The 22,317-nt window shown below is 40.5% G+C and overlaps 1 protein-coding gene across 1 annotated transcript in view; it reads right to left on the bottom strand.

Annotated features, from left to right (window-relative positions):
- The window catches only part of DNAI3 (dynein axonemal intermediate chain 3), a 63,145-nt gene extending 41,208 nt beyond the window's left edge, over nucleotides 1-21,937 (bottom strand). The window contains exons 1-6 of the mRNA XM_063105784.1: nucleotides 21,883-21,937; nucleotides 17,954-18,135; nucleotides 17,161-17,265; nucleotides 12,960-13,109; nucleotides 11,664-11,863; nucleotides 6,118-6,234 (exon numbers count right to left, since the gene is read on the bottom strand). Coding sequence (XP_062961854.1) covers nucleotides 6,118-6,234; nucleotides 11,664-11,863; nucleotides 12,960-13,109; nucleotides 17,161-17,265; nucleotides 17,954-18,135; nucleotides 21,883-21,937 — 809 coding nt within the window. The remainder of the gene's footprint in view (nucleotides 1-6,117; nucleotides 6,235-11,663; nucleotides 11,864-12,959; nucleotides 13,110-17,160; nucleotides 17,266-17,953; nucleotides 18,136-21,882) is intronic.
- Between the last annotated feature and the right edge of the window lie 380 nt (nucleotides 21,938-22,317).

Here is a 22,317-nt window from a genome sequence, read left to right as displayed (position 1 = left end):
TGCGTGTGTGTGTATGTGTGTGTGTACTGGTGGTTTTAGTTGTCACAATGCCTGGGAGGTGCTGCTGTGCTTAATTCTATTGCCAAACCTCCTGCAACGCATGAGACAGTCCATAAAATGAAGAATTATCCTGCTAAAAATGCTAATATCACTCCTTTAAGAAATGATCTAAGTACTAGGATCATCTCAATAGTCTAGGGGCCCTGGTTTGACAGGTTCTCATCTTAAAATAGGTGCTATAATGTTTACTATACCTTTATATGGTTAGGTTTGAAAGCTCAGCTAACTCCAAGGCCTCTTGGAGCTTTCCCACAATTGGAATGCCACCCAAAGTTTCACCTTAATGATCAAAAGTCCAAATATCTTGGGTTTTTTTAAATAGCTGTGCTAAGCAAAAAGAGTGGTTCTCAATAATAAATCTCTTAAAATGAAGAAAGAACTCTATTTAGATAATTAAATATAAACACTAAATAGCATAATAATACCCTTAAAATGTAAAAAAGGGTACCATTTGATAGCTGTCATTAATCATTAATACTATCAGTCGTTGCTTAATTGAATACACTTGGTTAAATTCTTCTTTCAAAACAGAAGCATTTTCTAGGAACTTGCTACTCAAGGTGTGGTCCGTGGACCAGCAGCAGCAGCATGACTTGCAGCTTGTTAGAAATGCAGAGTCACTAGCTCCACTCCAGACCTACTGAGCCAGAACCTGCATTTTAATAAGATCCCCAGGTGGTGCGTATTCATATTAAGCTTTAAATAACCCTGTGTAGGGTATGTTCACACCCTGGTTTAAACTCAGTTTCAAGTATACACATTGGTTAGCATCTTCACAATCTTTTTTCTTTCTGTTTCAGCCTGAATGAGAAAGGAATTCTCAGGAGAATTCCGATCTGGTTTCCTGTTTTTTCCCTCTCAGCCAGAAAGGGAAAATAATTAGCAAGGGAGAATGAAGATAGCACGTTTCATCTGGTTTCCAGTTTCTTGATGTTCTGGAACGACGTGTCTCCTGAGAGTACTGAATTGGAGGCTGGCAAAACTGTTGTCGGAGGCAAAGTCCGTGAATATCATTGTTTTTGTTTTTAACCCCAAAATGAAGGTTTCTTGGTCGCTTTGTGAGGCCCCTTTAAGTTTCTCTCTCTTCTCTCGTATCATTTCCTTCATTTGCAAATATTGCTTTCCTTAGGTTTGTTTTAGATAAAATTCTACGAGAAAGAAAGAAATCATTTATTTCTAAAAGGGCTTTCTTCCAGAACAAAATCAGGCTCAAATTAATTTTAAAATATTAAATAAAACTTAGTTTTAAAGTATGGCAGTGATATAAACGTGGGTTTCTCATTTGCTCTTGGCCAGTGCTATTACTATTCCTGTGCCGATTTTCCTCTTTCTTACAATTCTGGCTTTTTCTTCCCACATCTTAGGTGGGGAATTATAAAGCTGTTCATTATTCCTTTCTTTATAATCATGGCAAATGAAAGAGAATAAAAGCCCAGGTCTAAAGATAATACATAATGTAGATAATTAAGCATTGATTATAGGCCATTTATTTTGAACATTGCTTTTTTCCTCAGGGTCTAGTTGCCCCTAGAAATTGATCATATATGAACAGACTTTTTTTTTTTTAAAAGATTTAAAACGCTTTTCTGCATAAAGCTAAGTGTTAAAAAATCTTTCTAGCTTGAGTTATCATTACCATTATAATTAGTACACAACTGGTAAAAGCAACATAAAGATATTATATGTTTAGACACATAATTATTAAATACATGAAGTAAAATTGTGGTTAACATTTTATTTATTTATTTTTCCTTGTACATTTTTATGGCACACAGTTTGTTCTTTCAGTACATGCATATATGTTACATAATGATCCAATCAGAATAGTTAGCATATCTGTCATCTGAACTTTTATCAAAATGTTCTATTTCTTCTTGGCTCAGTCTCGGCAAGTCATGTGCCCTGGAATTTTTCCACTTCCTCTAGGTTTGTAAGTTTATTGGCATATAGTTGTTCCTTCTAGCCTTTACTGATCCTTTGAATTTTGGTGGTATCAGTTGTAATGTCTCCTTTTGTGTTCTGATTTTATTTATTTGCATCTTTTCTTTTTCTTGCTTAGTCTAGCTAATAGTTTGTCAATTTTGTTTATCTCTTCAAAAAACCAACTTTTCATTTGATTGCTCTTTTGCATTGTATTTTTAGTCTCAACTTCACTTATTTCTGCTCTGATATTTATTATTTCTTTTCTTCTACTTATTTTGGATTTGGTTTGTTCTTGTTTTTCTAGTTCCTTGAGATGCATTGTTACGGTGTTTATTTGAAATCTTTCTATTTTTTTGATGTAGGTATGTATTGCTATCAACTTTCTTCTTAATACTGCCTTGGCTGTATCTCATAGACTTTGATATGTTGTGTTTCTGTCTTCAATTGTTTCAAGAAATGTTTTGATTTCCTTCTTAATCTCTTCTTTGAATCTTGGTCATTCAAGAGCATGTTGTTTAATTTCTATGTATTTGTGTATTTTCTAAAGTTCCTTTTGTTATTGATTTCTGGTTTTATTTCATTTTAGTCAGACAAAATAGTTGATATGATTTCAATTTTTTTTAACTTGTTGAGACTTGTTTTGTGGCCTAACATGGTCAGTCCTGTAGAATGTTCCATATGCTGATGAAAAGAATGTGTATTCTGGAGCTATTGGATGAAATGCCCTGTATAAGTCTGTTAGGTTCATCTGGTCTAGAGTGCCTTTAAAGTCCAATGTTTCATTGTTGATTTTCTGCCTCGATGATCTGTCCAACACTGAGAGTGGGGTGTTAAGGTACCCAACTATTATTGTGTTGGTGTCTATCTCTCCCTTTAGATCTGATAATATTTGCTTTATATATCTGGGTGTTGCGGTATTGGGTGCATATATGTTTATAATTGTTATAACCTCTTGCTGAATTGGTCCCATTATCATTATATAATGTCCTTCCTGTTAGTACAGATTTTGATTAAAAGTCTGTTTTATCTGATATAAGAATGGGTACTCCAGATCACTTTTGTTTTCCATTTGCATGGAAAATCTCATCCCTTCTCTTTCAGTCTATGGTAGGTAAGGTGTGTTTCTTGTAGGAAGCATATGGATGGTTCATGTTATTTTTATCCATTCAGCCAGTCTATGTCTTTTAATAGGGACATTTAACCCATTTACATTCAATATTCCCATCATTTTGTTGGTTGTTTTCTGATTGTTTTGTATATCCTTTGTTCCTTTCTTCCTCTCTTACTGTCTATTCTTGTGTTTGGATGGTTTTCTTTATTCATAAGGTTTGATTCCTTTCTCTTTCTAATTTGTGTATCTACTCTACCAGTAAGTTTTATATTTTCAAGTGTTTTCATGATGATTGTTATTGTTCTTTCTGTTCCAGATGTGGGACCCCACTAAGCATTTTTTGTAAGGCCTGTCTGGTGATGATGAATTCTCTTAATTTTTGATTGTCTGAGAAAGATTTTATTTCTTCTTCATTTCTGAAGGATAGCGTTGTTGGGTATAATATTCTTGGCTGGCAGTTTTTTCCTTCAGTGCTTTGAATATATTATCCCATTCTCTCCTGGCCTGTAGGGTTTCTGCTGAGAAGTCTGCTGTTAGTCTAATGTGATTCCTTTATGAATGACTTGATCTTTTTCCTCTCATTGCTTTTAGAATGGTATCTTTGTCCTTAACTTTAGATAGTTTGGCTACAACATGTCTTGGAGAAGACCTATTTGGGTTGAATCTAAATCTGTTTGGGACCTTTGAGCTTCCTACATTTGACTGTTCATATCTTTCCCAAGACTAGGGAAGTTTTCAGCTATTATTTGATTAATAGGTTTTCAACATCTTTTTTGTTTTATTCTCCTTCTGGAATGCCCGTAACTGAATATTTGCTCACTTAATAGTATCCCATAGATTTTGTACACTTCATTCATTCTTTATTTGTCTTCCTGTTTTATTTCAAAACTGTGTTCAATATTAGAAATTCTTTCTTCTGCTTGAGCTAGTCTTGTTGAGACTCTCAGATGTATTTTTTACTTCAATGAATTCAATTCCAAGATTTCTGTTTTTTTAATGATATCCATCTCTTTGCAGAATTTCTCACTTAGATCATGCATTATTTTTCTGATTTCATTGGATTGTTTGTATTCTCTTGTATCTCAGTGAGTTTCCTTAAGATAATTAATTTGAACTCCTTTTCCACACATCAGCAATTTCTAATTCTTTGGGATCAGTTACTAAGCATTATTGTATTTCTTTAGTGGTGGTGTGTTACCTCATTTTTTCATGTTTCTTGTTTTCCCTGTGTTGATATCTGTGCATCTCATGGAAGAGTCACCTCTTTGAATTTTATAGAGTGGCTTGTTTCACCTATAAATATGTTCTGGGGTGTTGATCAGGAGCTGGTCTGATGAGGGTGGGGCTGCTGAACCACTTCTTAGGTGGTGGGTGAGGCTGTTTGGCAGGCCTGCAGAGAGGGAAGCTACCTTTCAAGTGGTGGGCAAGGCCTCAAGGTAGGGCTTTGGAAAGGGGGGCCTAGCCAGCAGCTTCTCAGGTGGTGGATGAGGTCTGGAAGTAGACCTGATTAAGGTAGTCCTGGCCAGCAACTTCTTGGGTGGTAGGTGAAGCTGCTCAGCAAGACTGTTGAGCAAAAAACCACCTGGCTGTTTCTTCAGGAGGGTGCAGATGCACTTTATTTCCAGCAGCCCAAGTGCATATTCACTAGGGTAGAGACCCATGAGCTGTTTTTCTGTGGTAATGATGGGAGTTAGTGTGGGTCCTCTGCCTACCTTTTCATCTAAGGGAAAATTCATCCTGCACTGGTCCAGTGTTGGAGACAGCAGCTGAGGCCATGTGTCTCTCTCCTCTCTACACTACCATACTGGACTTTCATGCTCCACAGGGATGGCACCAGTCTCCTGCTGCACTCCTACACTCTCCCACTGATGTTCCCATCAATATTTAGCTGTTAGTTGTTCTGGTCCTTTTCTGTGAGAGGAACATACTATGGGCACCTCTAGTCTGACATCTTGCCCCACCTCTCCTAGACTTCTTATTTTAATGTTCTTATCAGGATAAATTTTAATGACTACTTAATTTTGATATGAGGGAAAAGAGACTTTAGGTTTTCTTCTTTCTTTCTCATTGCCCACATAGGAAAAAATATAGCATGTTTCCTGTGAATGCCCAATAGTTAATGTACTCTCTGAATCATTAAATGAATTTCTGAACTAGATTTTCCCCAGGCATAGGCAACAACTTTTGACAGTTGTTGGAATTTTCAGGACATTTAACAGTCTGAAAGAACTAATGATATTTTCTTAAAAATAAAAACAAAAAAGCCTAACTTGAGCTACAAATGACTTGACCACCAAACTTTTAATTTGGGGAAAAAATTAAAAGCAACCTATCGAGTACAACTGGCAGACTTTTCCACCATTGGTTCCACTTCTCTGGACTCTGATATTATCTTGATGAGACCTTGTCAAACTCCTTCTCTGGTTTCAAAGCTCCAGGGCTCTGCCCAAGGTCCTAGTACCAGCACAGGGGGTGTTTTGAAGACACCTCTCTTTCAGAGCCAGTAAGAGTGGCAGCAACACAGGAATCAGCAAGAAGGGTGACATATCCAAAAAGTACATCTGAATTGAACTCAGGTTCTCATTTACAAAGATATTTTTGCAAATACCTATCATAATAATGATCATCATCCTTCATGTCCCCAGAATCCTCATCCTCATCATCCTACAAAAGTCAATGAAGCTAAGAAGGGGAGAGAGGAGTGGAGGAAGAGACTTAAATTTTAAAAAACCATCATAAATACAAATAATTGTTAATTTGCAATTAGGAAAACATCCTTACACACTCACCTGTTCACACTGTGTTTGGTGTGGCCCTAGCTTGGGAGGTCTAGGATGCTGCTCAGCAATAGAAGGGAAATACTGAGAACTGCAGAATGTGTCATATGAGCATGCACAACTGATGACTGTCTTCATACTGTCTATCTAGACACCACATGTGGAATTGTTTATTAAGATCTATTAATATTAGTTAACACAAACATTTTATGTTTCATTTTTAAATGTTAATATACAATTTTTTACCTTATGGACACATTGTTAAGAAAATCAGCCAAAGACTTTGATTGTCCAAGTGTCTCTTTTTCCTTTTCTGAGAATTCTCTTGGATAATATTGTGTAGTAGCATTTTTGGGATATGTCCTAATATATTAAAAGAAAATTAATACCAAAAATTAGATCAAAGAAAAGCAAATATAGGTTATGACAAGTCAAAAATTTGCCTCTGTGACAATGATATTAGGATATTAGGATATTATTTTATATTTAAATTCTATATATTGAATTTTTTTCTTTATCCTAGACAATTATATTGACTACCCTTAAGTCTACATGTATTTCTCTCCAATATAATCAAAAAACTCTGGTTTTGTAAAATTTTTCTTTAGAAATCATTTTAAACTTCTAGAAAACTTGTAAGAAGGGTACAAGAAATTCCCATATACCCTTCACCCAGATTCATCAATTATTAACATTTTGCCATGTAATCAGTGTTTTTTCACGAGTACAATCCACCCCACCCTCTTGAGGAACATTTGACAATGTCTGGAAACATTTTTGGTTGTCACAACCGGGAAGTGCTCCGGCTGTCTAGTGGGTAGAGCCCAGAGATGCTGTTAAACACTCTACAAAGCACAAGATAGCCTTCCCACAACAGAGAATTACCCAGCCCAAAATGTCAGCCATGTTGAGGTTGAGAAACCCTGCTCTAAATATACAAAACTAGGAACAAGTTACACTCAGGCAGTGATGGCAGCACAGTCTCTAAAAGAAATCTTGTTCCATCCAGTCTGCCCTCAGTACTCACCTCCACCCATGAATGTGTCACATGGCATTGCACCTCTAGGTTTGGTTGTCAGTCTCATCCATGAGACTGGATGAGCCCTTAATATTAGCGTGTGGGCTGTGGCGAGGTCATATGGTGCTATCATTAAATAGAGTATGAACTCTGAGGACAGACTGTCTGGCTTTGAAGCCTGGTTCTATCACTTACTAGCTATGCAACCCTGAGCTAGTTACTTAACCTCTCTGTGCCTGTTTTCTCACTTATAAATGAAGGTTTTAAAGTACCTAGCTCACAGAGTTATTGTAAGGATCAAATGTGTTAATACGAGGGTACTTTAAAACATTCGTGAGAAGATTCACGTTATCTTTTCATTCTATTTTTCCAAGAACTTTTTGAAGTACCCTTGTATATGCTAAGCTTTTAAAATGGGCCTAACACATTTTAAGTGCTCAACAAAATATTAAGTAATAGTTAATCTGTGTTTGTTGAAAAATGTCAATAAAATGTCTCTGTGAGAGGCAAAATATATCAAATGGAGAATAATCAGGCAGAGGGGTAAAGAGAGTTTTGATTACATTTAATAGAATAATTCATTCTTTATTCCCTGCCTAGTTCAATATCCATAGCAGAAGACATAGTGTGAAGGAAAGAAAGAATATTGGTATTGTAACCAGAAAGATTTGGGTTCAAATCTAAGCTTTACATTTTAATAGAAATTTTACATTTATATAGAAATTAAAAGGCAAGTTAAATAGAAATTTCCTGGTAGGATTACATAAAAAATCATATGGTGCCTGGTGGTTTTACCTAAATAACAATACGACTAAGAGTCACTCATTTTTAAAATGTGATTTGTTTTATTGTTTTTCAGCAAAACTATTCATTATTGCTTCAGATTTAAATTATGTTCCAAACATTGAGCTTTCATTTTTAACCTCTTTGCCTCAGTTTTTTAATTTGTAAAATGGGCATACTGCCTATCTAGTGGACAGTTGTGAGGATTAATTGAGTTGATGTGTGAAAAGCACTTAGAAGAATGCCTGGTACATGATAGGAACACTGTAAGCACTTGCTGTCACTGTCATTACTTTTTGAACCTCATCTTTGATTATTTTTGACTTCCTACATCACAGTCATATATCCTATCTTTTCCACCTTATACCAACTATGCTTCCTAATTTCCTGATCTTAGTAAGTGGTCCCAGCATTCTCCCATTCACCTAGGTTTAAACCATTTGGGTTCCTTTGTGGGTCAAGGCATTCCCTTACTTCTCATCTATAGACTCTATATAGAAACAACTGTCACTATTTTTATCGGCCAGCATTCATTGAGAGCCTACTACATCCAAAGTCCTGTGGTTGGTTCCTGTTATCAGAGGTTTAGTGTCCCTTTTTAAGTCAATCTCCTGAGTGTACCCTGGCTGACTTATTCTTGGGAGTTGTCTGTCTGGTAAAAATATAGAAGAAATCTCTGGCTGGCTTGGCTTAGAAATTGGTCTCAAAATCCATGTTTCTTTGGTACTCATGTATCATCTCTCTCCTTCCTGTCCTGCCTTCACTTGTGGACATTTACAAGTGTCTGATGTCCTCAGTCCCTACCAGAACTTGACTACCAATCCTTGCCTTTCTCCTCACCTCCTCTGGTTCTGGACTCTTTGTTCATCTGCTTTCCTGGTTACTGACTCATTTTGTGGCCCAACCCCTGGTGTCTATGTCTGTGTGCCCTGACTTTAATGTTGCACTTTCATGGCTTCTGACAAGTTGGTTCACATAAATCTGAAAAGCACTTTTTGTACTGCACACCATGCTGCTGACCCTAATTCTCCTGGTCGTGACCCCTCCCACTGTGTGTCATGGCTCTTCTCTTAACACCGAACTCAAGTTTGTCAACATTCTGTACATTCTCCCTTAACTCAATTCCTCTCCTCCTCCTTTCCTTCCTTCCTTCATTTTTTCCCCCTATTTAATAAACATGTACCAGGAACTATCCCAGGAGTTGGGGATATATCAGTAAACAAAAACAGACAAAGTTCCTCTCCCATGGAGCTTGAATTCTAAGGGAGTGGAGAGAAAACAATGAAAAATACATCACTCAAAGGATGACAACACCATGGAGAAAGATGGAGTGATGGGACAGATAGAGATGGGAGTTGTTGCTTTTATGTAGGAGTGTCAGGGAGTGTCTCATTTGAGCAGAGATCTGAATCAAGGAGGGAATGAGCCATAAAGATATCCAGGGAAGAGCGTTCTACGTAAAGGCACAGTTAGCATAAACACATCTGTATAAGTATGTTTGGTAAATTCAAGGAATAAAGACACAGGTGCGTCTAGAATGGATGAGCAAGCGGGACTGTAGAAAACGAGGGCAGGGGGCAAGGGGGATCCAGATCCTATGAAGCCTTGTAGGTTCCTTCAGGATGGGAGACCACTCGAGGGTTTTGATCAGTGACATGACCTGATTTACATTTTAACAGGATTACGCCGGCTCCTCTATGGAGAACAGAATGTTGGAGGAAAAGGATGAATAGAGAAAGCCCGGTTAAGAGGAATTATAATAATCCAAGCAAGAGATGATGATGACTTGGTCCAAGATGACAGCAGTGAATATATTTTAAAGACAGACAACAAAGCCTAAGATTTTTGGTCTGAGTAATTAGAAGAGTATCATTACCATTTAGTGAGATGAGGAAGAGTCAGGAAGTTTCCAGTTTGGAAGAAGTCAATCAAAAGTTTTTTGTCGGGCATGTTACATTTGAGACACCTATTAGACACTCAAGCAGATGAATACACGAGTGTAGAGTTCAGGGGAGAGATGGAGGTTGAGTGTGTGGATCTGGGAGTCATCAGCAGAGAGAAGACAGGTGACACCACAGGACTGGACAAATGCACCCAGGGATTAAGTATAGGTAGAGAACAGATCAAAAGGAGCAAGCCTTGGGTCCTCTAACGCTTGGAAATTGGGAAGAGGAGGATCAAGTAAAAGAGACTGAGAAGGGGCTGCCATTGAGTTAGAAGGGGGACAAAAGAGCTTTCCATAAGTCTGTTTGGGATGGAAAAAGTGTTTCAAGGAGAAACAGTCAACCATGTTAAACACTGCTGAGAAGCGGGGTGAGAGAAGGTCTGAAAATGGACCACTGGATTAGGCAATCAGACCACGGGAGGTCTTTGGTGACCTTGTTAGGACTGCTTGGAGTGGGCTCAAGACAGAATGGTAGAAGAGAAAGTGGAACCAGAGAGTGTGGACACCTGCTATGAGGAGTTTTTTGGTAAAGAAAAGTAGAAATATCAGAAAACAGCTGGAGGGGTCAGGAAAGTTGGTTTTTGTTTTTTGTTTAAATGATGAGAGTGACAGCATTTTGTATTTGTACACATCTCCTTTCCACCCTTTCCTCTCTGTGTGATGCCACCACCTTACTTTAGACACTGCTCGCATTCTACCTGGTTTAATTAAAACAAATTCCTACGTGGCCAATCTCAACTCCAGGCTTCTCTTCCCTGCCCTCCAGTCAGCAGCGCCTGGCTCATCTTACGGTAATAGCCTGACCCTCCTGCCTCTCCCTTGCTTCGGAACTTGCCAAAATTCCCTACTGTGTGCCACAGAGAACCCACTTCTCTGTCTACCTCCACTACTCCCCCCGCTATACTCAGGCTGGTCTTCACGTGGTCCCATACAACAAAGTGTTTTTCCCATTCCTTTGAATTTTTTAGGACATTTAAAAATTTGGGGTTGTTTTCCCTTTCTCTCTGTCTCCAAATCCTGTTCCAAAGTTGTAGCTTATCTTCTACAATTTTGAAATTATTTCAAAATAAAAAGTTTTAAAAATCCTAAAAAATGCATGGCTTAGCTATGTCTTCAAATTTATACCACATTCAAAGCCTAGCTCATGTCTATGAAGCATTCCCTCAGCAATCCATTTCACATCAATTCAATCACTGGATAAATTTTAATTAAGAGCTTGCCATGTGAAAACAATATGGTTCGTACCCTCAAAGTGCTCCAGATCTAAGGCAGACAGAAAGTAAACAATTGAGTACAATATGGGTCATCAGCCCATACTAAAGAGGACTCCAGGGAGGGAGTAATTGACTTTACCTGATATTTCCAGCAAGTCGCAGACGAGGGGGCACCTAACTGTATGTTAATGGGTAAAGAAGGGTCATCCAGGTGAACAAGGCAGTGAAGGGCATTTTAAGCAGAGGAATAACACGAGCAGAAGCAGGAAGATGTGGGAGAGCAGCTATTCTGGAAACTGGAAGCAGCTCATAGGGTTACAGCACAGCGGGCTTGTTTAGGAACAGAGGGAATGAAGCTGGAGAAGCAGGTGCCTTGTCATGGAGGAAGGAAGACCTTATATGCCATCCTAAGGGCACTTAAGAATGGACACATTTCTATAAGTGATGGGGAGCCAAAGAAGAAATCTAGGCAATGAAGTAACAATCTGATTTGACATGTGTGAATGATCACTAGGTGGTGGAACAGAGCAGTTGTGAGGCAATGGTAATATTCCAGGTGAGAGGTGACCAGCACTGGCATGATTAACAGCATCACTCATTTTCCCACTTTATAGTCTCTACAATCTTATATACTTGTAGCTCATTTTCTTAAGATTTTTAATGAATTGCTGGGCATAATTAGATCTTCCTGAATTGAAGTACTCTCTGGATATTTATGTCATTATTGCTAATCCATTTCTATTTATTATAAAGATCTCTGAAAATAATCATGAAAGTTGCTAGATTTTACTGTAATTGGCTGTAAAAATACATAAACCAGTCACATACTTACCATCTTGTCTGAGTACTTGTGTCCTTGGTTTGGGGAACTACTTGCATGCCAACATCTTTTTCAAGTTGTTTGAGAGTAAAATTTTTATCTGGGTAGGCTGTACATTCAACATAAGCATCTTTTACACTGGAAGCATTCTGGTCACTGAACTTAATAGGTGCACCAAATTCACTTCGTTTTCGAGAAATCATGTATGTAATCTGCAACACATGTAAGCAGTAAAGTTAACATAATGAAGTCCCTGGAGAAAAATGAATGTGTGGTAGATACCGTTGGTGCTCTGCTCAGATCCTCTCAGATCCCTCTGTACACTTGCTGCAGGCCCCTCCAGCCCTGTGGGCTTTCCATGCCCATGGGCAGCACCTGCCGCTCCTCTTTGGAGGACTGCTTTAGGGCTACTGCAGGTACAAAGAACAGAAGTGACTGGCAGTGCTCATCTTGACCAGTGGTGGACTGGTAAGAGGCATATGTAAGCCCATCTCTCGGCTTCTGTTTGGAACAACTCTCAGGTGTAATTTCCACTTGAGTTCCTCTACACATTCTGAAGCCTTCCCTCTGCTGGACTTTTGCCTGAGATTGCATCCCACAGGGCTTCTCCATGTCCCTGTCCTACTGCTTTACCTGTTCTTTTATAAATTATTCATTATAAACCATTCGCACACAAATCCTCCTTTCAGGAGTTGCTCTGGGAACACTACTCTATCCATATTCTAGGGCTGCCATAACCAAGTACCACAAACTGGGTGGCTTAAAACAACAGGAATTTATTCTCTCACAGTGTGGAGGCTGGAAGTCTGAAATCAAGAAGTTGGAGGGTTGGTTCCTTCTGAGGGCTCTGAGGGAGAATCTGTCCTTGCTCCTCTCCTGGCTTCATGTTGGCCAGCAATCCTTGGCGTTCCTTGGCTTGCAGAGACGTCCCTCTAGTCTCTGCCTCCTTCTTCACATGGCATTCTCCCTGTGTTTCTGTGTCTTATAAAGACACCAGTCATTTTGGATTAGGGGCCCACCCTGCTCCAGTATGACCTCATCCTGACTAACTACATCTGCAAAGACCTATTGCAAAATAAGGTCACATTCTGAGGCAGAGGTGGGGGAGGGGTGGGGTGTTAGGACATCAACACATCTTTTGGGGGGGGATACGATTCAACCCATAACTCTCACCTAAGACAATGACCATTCTTTTATAAGAAAAAAAAAAAAGCCCCCATTGCACACATAGCAAACTTATAGATTCCTTAGGAATAAATGTTCAGCTATAGGGAGTTAATGACTGGAGATCATATTTAAGCCTCTGACCTGCTTTGTAGATTCCTTAACTGATTCTTCCTCAATTTCTTTTTCACTGCCCAAAGAAACCCATGGTTTAGAGACAGGTGGTTTATAAATATATATGTCTTCGGGAATAAGCTCCTTATATTCTTCCTGTTCTTCTGGTACTTCTGGGGGCTAGAGTAAAATAAATAGCATTCTAAAATATATGACCAATTTTAGGTTATCACTACATGTAAATATTTTGCAATAAACTTTACTTTCATATAAGTTTATAAAGTACTTCCTATTTGTCACTTTTGTTGGTTCATGCTTTTAAATTATGGGAGGTAAACTAAGCAAAAAAAAAAAAAAAGGAAGAACAAAAAATAAAAAAAGAGACAGCAAGGATATGGAAAGATGACAGGAGAAAAATATGGGAGAGGAAAAAAGGAAAAGATACATGATAAGAAAAAAGCATTTACCGTAAAACATTTTTATGAATACATATGCTAAACTTTATAAAACTTAATGATAAAACTAATTTTCTCTGATTTAATGATATTTGATAAGAGGATTATAAATATAAATAAATATGACATTCAATATATACTAAGGAGTGGATGTTTTTTAAAACCAAGATGTCCACAAGGAGATATGTATAGTCACTGCTGCTTTATTTGTAATAGTGAAAAAATGGACAACCAAATGAGTATCAATGAAGAATGGATTGATGACAGTGTGGCACAATCACAAGAAAAAGTCCCATAAAACAGTTATAATGAACAAACTCAATCAACTTATATATGCTATCTAAATATATCAATATTTCTAAGTCCTAGAATTTAATAGTTCAATAAGAAACAAGTTGCAGAATGATTTGTATAAAATGACATAATTTCTATGTGAATTTTAAATTAATAAAACACATCATTTGTGGAGCATACATATATGGTAAAAGTATAAAAGCATGGATAGGAAGGACATAAAATAACTTTAGAATAATAGTTCCTCACAGAGAGGAGTGAAGAAAATGGAATTAAGGAGGATACAAGAGGGAGTGAAACATTATCTATAATGTTTTATTTCTTTTTTTAAAAAGTCTTGAAGTAGATATCATGGGGGGTTCCAGTCAAGATGGCAGAATAGACAATCCACAGCGTCACTCTCTCCCATAAATCAACCAATTTACAACTATAAAAATGTAACATCAGCCAAGCTGGGGCCACTGGAGCTCAGGGGAAGAGGAGAAGAGACCTAAAGAGTTCATGAAGGCAGGAGAAACCACGATGAGAGAAAGAAAAAGCTGCTCTGAGTATTTCAGGCCGCGGCCGCTTTAAGGCTCGAACTGCTGTGTATGGAGCAGGAGCCGGCAGAAGCCACAGCTGTGCCCTTCAGATGGAGTTACATGGAGGTGGAAGGGGAGAAGAGGATTTTGGTGGCCCCCAGGACAGCAAGACCACTAATAGGGTTACCATGGAACCATGCAGGAGTGAGGAGCCAGAACAGCTGAAAAAAGGGAGCCACTCAGAGGCCAGTGAGTCATCGCAAGGGACTGGCACAGGGCCCGTCCCATGGGAACTGTTTGGAGACAGGCGGTGGGGGAGATGGGCCCACCAGGAGAACACTGGGACACAGCAAGGACAGCCAATCTGCCCCCCAATCAGTGCAGGACCACTCAGAGGAGACTGGTCAGGAATGCAGAATCACATGGGGAGCAGTTTAATGAAAAAACTCAGGCCTAGATCAGAGATTCTACAGAACACAGATCCACCGGGTCTCTGGAGAACCAGAAGTACCTATAAGGTCAACCATTAAACCCTGAGCTGCACAAAAAGCCTTCCCTAGGGAAACAGCAGCAAAGTAGCAATTTAAACAACCACACAGCTCAAGTACTGGTTCCCACAGGAAGCTCCTCTGTGTTAGAAGCAAAGGACAAAAAATTAGTTCCGGCCCAGGCATACCACCAGTGCCTTGGGGCCCACCAGGGAACATGAGGCATGGAGCCAGGGGCAGGACCTCTACCCAAAACCACTCACACTGCCAGCACCTCGGGGTCCACTGGGAAAACGAAGCTTGGAGCCGGGGACCAGACCCCCCCCTCCCACAACCAGGCACACCACACCAGTGCCTCGAGGCCCACTTGGTAACCCAAGTCATGGAGAAGGGGACCATAACTCCCTCCAACAACCAGACACACTGTGCCAGTGCCTGAGGTCCCACCAGGGGATCTGAGTCATGGAGAAGGTGACTGGATCCTCCTCCCACAGCCAGGCAAAACATGCCAGCATCTTGGGGCCCACCTGGGAACCTGAGTCATGGAGAAGGGGACCAGACCCCCCTTCCACAACCAGACACACCGCACCAGTGACTTGGGGCCTGCTTGGTGACTCAAGGTATGGAGCCGGGGACTGGACCCTCTTTCCACAAATAGGTACAACACCAGGGCCTTGGGGCCCTGCCTGTGCTTCTATCTGAAGCATGGAGCTGGAGACCAGATCCCCCTTCCACAACCAGGCACAGTGCACCAGCATCCTGGGGCCCATCAGGGGACCTGAGGCATGGAGAAAGGGACCAGACCCCCCTCCCACAACCAGACACACTGTGCCACTGCCTCGGGGCCCGCTTGGTGATCTGAGGCATGGAGCAGGGACTGGACCACCCCCTCCCACAACAAGGCACACTGTGCCAGTGCCTCAGGGCCCACCCAGGGACCTGAAGCATGGAGCCGGAGACCAGACCCCCTACCACAGCCAGGCACACCATGACAGTGCCTCGGGGCCTGCCCAAGGACTTGAGGCATGGAGTCAGGCACCAGACACTCCCCACAACCAGGCACACTGCCAGCACAAAGGAGCATGCCAAAAACATCACCTCCATGTGGGTGGCCTGCCACAGCCACCACTATAACCATGGCTGCCATGAAAGTGGCTAGATGCCACAACCACTTTGCAGATGGTCCACCAGCCACTGGAGTGCATTGACACAAGGAGAGTCACCAGCAGAGATAAAGAAAAGAAGAGGACATGTCTCTCCATAAAGCCCATTTCAGAGTGACAGAAGAAGCATCTGCTCTATGATAATATTGGGGGACCTGATCACACCACTCAGCACTGGACAGATGATCTAGGCAAGAAATCAACAGAGTAACCATTATTCTTTCAGAAGGAGAGAAGAAATCTAGGGTAATTAGAGGGGGGGAGGGGGAGGGGGAGAGATTTGGACAAGGGGCATAAAGAATAATTATGATTTGTAACAATATATATGTTAGTAATATTGATTTCATCAACATATCTCAATGCTGAACCCCAAATATTTGTATAATTAATTTTGTTTCAATAAAAATTTTTTTATAAAGTCTTGAAAACTAAATAAGATAAAATATTAATATATGTTAATTCTGGATGGTGATTGTGTGTATACCTGTTATACTACTCTGTACTTTTCTATACATCTAAAATATTTCACTATAATAGAAAATTAAAAATAGAGAAAAGCAACCATAAAAACAAAATGGAAAATGTTAGAAAGATTATTTTTAATTAACAACTGCTAGATATTTTAAAATTCTATGGCTTTCCTTTAGCTTTCTTGCTCATTGGACAATCAAGAAAATCTTTCTGCCTCGCTCAAACAATTTGACCAAATGAGGATGCAAAATCAGAAGGCAAGTCTCACGAATCTGTTACCTTTCATGACCACCTTGAATCCAAATCCCCAAAGGCGAATTTCCTTAGAAACTACTATTCTTTTGTTTTCTGCTTGTCTTTGACATCTCCCTTCCTCTCAACTGCCCACTGACCAAGTCCTTTTAAAATTCTGCTTTAATTAATCATAGCACACATTTATGAAGCACTATACAAGGGCTTTACCTGATTTAGCCCATTTAATCCTCACAGCAGAACTGGAAATGGGCACTATTGGTGCCATCGTTTTATAGATAAGAGGCTCAGCCACTTACCCAAAGTCGTGGGGATGGGAAGAAGGGAACCAGAAAAGTGGCCATGGAGTGGCTGAGAGCAGTGGCAGTCCAGATTCACTGCTCTTCACTGGGTCAGTATCTTCTACCCTGAGATGTCTGATTCAGTTCAGCCCACATTTACTGCTCACCTGTGCTAGGGGCCAGAACCTGACCTGGGCCCCAGGGAAACAGCCGAACAAGAACAAGCATCACCATGCACAGGGATCCCCCAGAGGTACCACTTCCTTCTGAGAGTCAACAAATTGCAAGGACTTGGGGTTCGCTTACATTTAAATAGTTTTCCTTGCCCTCTTCAGTTCCAATAAGATAAAAGTTAAGGCCATATCTGAAGTCTTTGTCATAAACAAGCACAAGCTCATCTCCAGGATATTCCTGCAGGAATATAATCAAAAGAGAAGATTAATGTTCAGTGGTCATTCAGTTTATGCAGACCCTGACACACAATTGATATTTCTCTAATCAATCAATCATAAAAGATAGCCAGAGTGTTAATCTATGGCTGATAGCCCCAAAATGCAAAATTGTTATATTAACTTTTAAAAAGCTCTTAAAAACACAGTGGGTCCCAGGAAATTAACCATACAATTTTATTTCTAAGAGGAAAAGAAAAGCATTGTTTTTATTTGGTATTGTGCTTTTTGGAGACAAATCAGGACCAAAATTATGAATTAATTAAAACAGTATGATAAGGTTGGCCGGTTAGCTCAGTTGGTTACAGCACCCTGTTAACATCAAAGTCAAGGGTTCCAATCCCCATACCGGCCAGCTGCCAAAAAAACCCCCAAAAAACAGTATGAGAAAATAAGGGTAGATTTCTATTCTATTAAAACTGTGCAAGGATAAGCTTTTCTGTGGGATAAGATAACCAGTCACAGATACAACTTTGCTTTTCACAGAGGATCATCAAACAGGGTTCCAAAGGAGGTGCGGGCAAGCTAGCATTTGCCCACAGTAACGGGGAATGCTGGATTCGAACTCAACAATCTCTCCAACTTTAGTTATTATGTATGAGGAACTTCTTGAGGTAGGTCTGAAAAATAAAGAGAAATATTATACTTACCTGGACAATTTTTTTGACTGGGTAGAAATCAGAGACTGCAGCTCTGTTTTGCAAGTCCTCAAAAATATCTTCTTTTCTGATAAGCTTATAAGGTTGTTCTTCTGTGACATCTACATCTATTCGGCACTTGAATATTTCCTGGGTGTTGGTAGTTAATACCACAGGATAAATTTCTGGATGACCTAGGAAAGACAAAGTGACCACTTAAAATATTAGCAATAGGAAACATGCAATTGTTTGCTTTTAATAATTCTTTTGGTTAAAATTTTGACTTTAAAATTATTGTTCTTTGTGGAATATACTAAAAAGCATATGTACTTCACAGGGCCTGGTTTTCTAAAGTCTTGCAGTTTCAAATACTGACCTTGCAAGGACAGGAAATTTTCCTTGGGCTATAAGTCTCTGTTGCAAGATAAGAATTGTGGCACAGCAGGTTGCTGGCTCAAAGACAGACTAGTTATTGATTGTTATGTAAAGATACTGAGAAATTTCTATAAGAAGGAATGTTTCCTAAGATCAAGCTTGTGTTGATAGGACCACTTAATTGTTTACTGGAATGTCATTTGGCTTGTTTCACTGAAAGTTACCAGCCTATACCATTAAACTATAACCCCATCTTTGTTCTCTTCCTGTAACTTCCTGGTCTGGAAAATAAATGCAGGAAGAGAACCCCAATTCCACGTTAATTTTCCCAAGAAAGAGATGCCTCTTGCTGGAGGGTCCCGGGAAAGTTAACCACTTTGGGGCTTCTCACTGCTCAGAAGAGACAGGCTTTGAGTAATCCTTTGCGTCTCCGTCACCCAGGAGAAGTGGGGTGACAAATCCATGGGGGGCGAAGCAATGCAAAGCAACAGTTCTTATATTTAAAGTAAATACATCCATTGTAAAAAATGTCAAAAAAGATAAAAAAGAAAATAACAATGGCCCATAATACTATTTCTAAAGAAAGAACCTCTATTAATATTTTGCTCTATTTTTTTCTAGGCACTCCATATATACCTTATATGAATTTCTAAATCCTGATTTTAATACTTACCATTATGTTATAAGTATTTTACTGACATTAAATAATTTTTCTAAAACCTCATTTTAAATAATTCTATAGCATAATTTTAAACCATTCTCTTATTGATAAGCATCCTAATTTTTTTCTCATGTTTCCAATTATTACAAAAAATCCTGCAAACAAATATCTAGTTTATCAATTTTCATCAAATTTCAAATTATTTTCTTGGGATAGATTTTAAAAGTGAAATGATAGGTACGATCGCCTTTTTAGGCTCTTTCAAGCTTGCATTACTTTCCTAAAACAACCTGAACCTCGCGCCTCACTTGCAGCCTGTTCTCCGTCTGGGCGACCGGCTTCCTGTCGCACAGATAACACTGTCCCACTGTCCACACAGCACAGAGCCCCGCCTGACCTGCAGCCCCGCCCCCAGCTGACAACGCAGTCACTCCTTTCCACCCTCCCCCCCACTCTCAGGACCTGCCCGCCGCTCCCCACCCTCCTCAGCCACCTTGGCCCGATCTTCCTGCTGCTAAGCTGTTTTCCTTCAGCATGTGCATTTATTTGCTCACTGATCCAGCATTTTAAAGGAACCTCTCCACCCTAGATCCTGGACCTCTGCTCTTTCGGGCTCCCCTATTCACAGTCGAATTTATTGTCCTGCAATTCATCACATTTTTCCGTGACTGACTTCTCAGTTGGATTATATTAATAAACCCCTGGACTTAGGAAGGCAGGTGGGTAGAGAATCCCCCTTTTCCATTCGGGTCCACTAGTCCCAGGATTGCCCTCAGAAGAGGAGGGAGGTGGGTGCAAGAGCCTTGACTCTGGCCTTCCCACTCCTTTCTCCCACCCAGGCCTGTTCTCAGTGGCAGCATGCCCTGGGACAGTGGCTGCAAAAGGACAAGAGAGCATCTTGCCTGCTGCCCTCCTCTCCCCCAAACCTTCTTCCTGTTTTCTTACCCTTATCACCATCAGCTTCCACTACCCCAGTCTCAGCTCTGCATCTGCCTCAGAACTCCCTCCCACAACTCAGCACTCCCAGGGTCGCAGGGTCTACTCCCATCTTCTCCAGCTCCCACACACCTGGATGTCCCACCCTCCCTCCAACTGCTCAGCAGGTGCGCCAGCAAGGGGAGAAGTGTATGGGGCCTCTCATGTCGGAATTTTGAGCTTATTTTCCCACTGAAACATTCCCCATCCCCACACCCCAATGGATACAATAATTTGGGGGGTAATTTGGATACAGGTAATTTGGGGGTTTTTAATAACTGTATGCAGGGCTGGCTGGTTAGCTCGGTTAGAGCACAGCCTTATAACACCAAGGGTGAGGGTCTGGTTCCTGGTACCAGGCAGTGGCTGAAAAAATAAATAAATAAATAATTGTATGCATAACACTGGATATATGTGGAAAGACATTCCAAATAGCAGTCAGTTGGTGTAACATTTGGAATTCAAGTTATTCATGAATTAGGGATAAATTACCTATTTTGTGTCTCCCTCAAAATACTACAGAACGCCTGGCACCTACAAGACGTTCAATAAGTGACTGTTGATGTGATTCACACTCAAGTAATCCTTGAGAAACATACTGTGGAAGGTCATTTGTACAGTGTGGAATGCATAATAAAAGTTCTGTAGTTTTGCCTTAGAAAAGCACTAGGTGGAGCTGTGAGACTTACCCTGCATTATGCCTAAAAGGAGGCGGCACTATATAAACAGAGGTATTCAGAAAGACCAGAAAGCTTCCTGCCATCCAAGAAACTGGAAAGATGGTGACAAAGACTGTATTCTATGTTACCTGCCCCCACTAAAGACATTCTTCAAATTCTCCTAGCTTGATATTTTTTGCAAAAATGATCCCTTCACTAATTGGTTTTTTTCAAGGCAACTGTGTTGCTTATGGTTCTTTCCGTTTTTATTTATTTTGGGGGGCATCTGGCCAGTACAGGAATCAACCCTGGACCGTGGTATTATGAGCACCATGTTTTAACCAACTGAGCTAACCGGCCAGCCCCTCAGAACAACTTTAATACAGTATCTAACATGCCTTTATCCAGAAGTTAGTAAAACTTGTAGACTGTTTCTAGCTGGGAATGGCAATCAGTAATAACTGCAGAGAACTGGCAGCTAATAGAGCACACAGACCTTCTATAGTCTAGAGCCTTTATGCCTTAGCACAATGCCCAGCCAAACAGAACAAGGCCCGATGCTTCTGGCCACCCTAAAGAGTCTCTGGCTAAATTCAAGACAAGAACTGGTATTGTTTAGGCTTTGAGGCATACACTGAGGACAGACCCCGGGCTCCAGCAACGAGGCTGTGGTGATGAGCAGTGAGTTGGGCTCACTGGAGCCTTGAGCGGAAGGGGACATTGGTTGCTCCAGGGAGGGTGAGAGAGGTACTAGAGTAGAGGGTGAGGGCTTCAGGGCCCCCTGAGGCTGGCAGAGGTCAGAAGTGCCAGCCATAAGGACAATATCTGCTGGGTAGGGTGACAGGCTAGCACAGGCATCAGGCCCAACAGTGTGAGTGAATAACAGCCATGTTAATTAATTATGGTAACTTCCAGGGAGCCCCACCTCCTATGTGCCAGGAGGAGTTCTAAGCACGTTATGTGCATTATTAACACACTTAGTCTTTACACAACATTCTGAGGTAGTTTCCATAATTGTTTCCATTTTTTTAGCTGAGGAAACCGAGGCCCACAGAGTTCAAGTAATGTGTTTAAGGTGAGCCACTGGGAGTTGGAAGTCGGGGAGCTGAGATCCACACCAGGGTCCCTGCACTCTAACTACCACGCTATACTTCCTCTCTAGTGAGTGAACACAGCCGAGCCCAGGCAAGGGTGCTGCTTCTTCTCCACACATAATCCAGGAGGAAACAGACATGACCTTCCACAGGACACACTGAATGGCAGCTATTCACCTAGCAGCCTGATGGAGCAGGAGCCAAAGGCAGACTCCAGCTTTACACAGTTCATGCCTACGAGTCTCACTGTGTGCACAACATAGAGGGCTGTGCCCTGCCCACCACGGGATATGCGTATATTGTCCTGCATAATGACACAGTTCATTTAAATAATCCTCATACTAGATACATTTCATCTGTATTTTTTTTTTTAACATTTTGGTGGCTATCTAGTTTTTTAAAAAATGGCTTTATTGAGATGTAATTGATGAACAATAAACTACATATATTTAAAGTGTACATACAATTTGATAAATACATGCACATGCCCATGAAACCGTTACCACAATCAATATAAAGAACCTGTCCATAAGCCCCAAATGTTTCCTCCTGCCCCCCTGTCCAGTACTCCCACCTCATCCCCAGGTAACCACTGATCTGCTTTCTGTCCCT

This window comes from Cynocephalus volans, chromosome 8 (assembly GCF_027409185.1).
Source record: "Cynocephalus volans isolate mCynVol1 chromosome 8, mCynVol1.pri, whole genome shotgun sequence".
Classification (NCBI taxonomy): Eukaryota; Metazoa; Chordata; class Mammalia; order Dermoptera; family Cynocephalidae; genus Cynocephalus; species Cynocephalus volans.
This window is presented reverse-complemented; position numbering and strand designations above follow the sequence as displayed.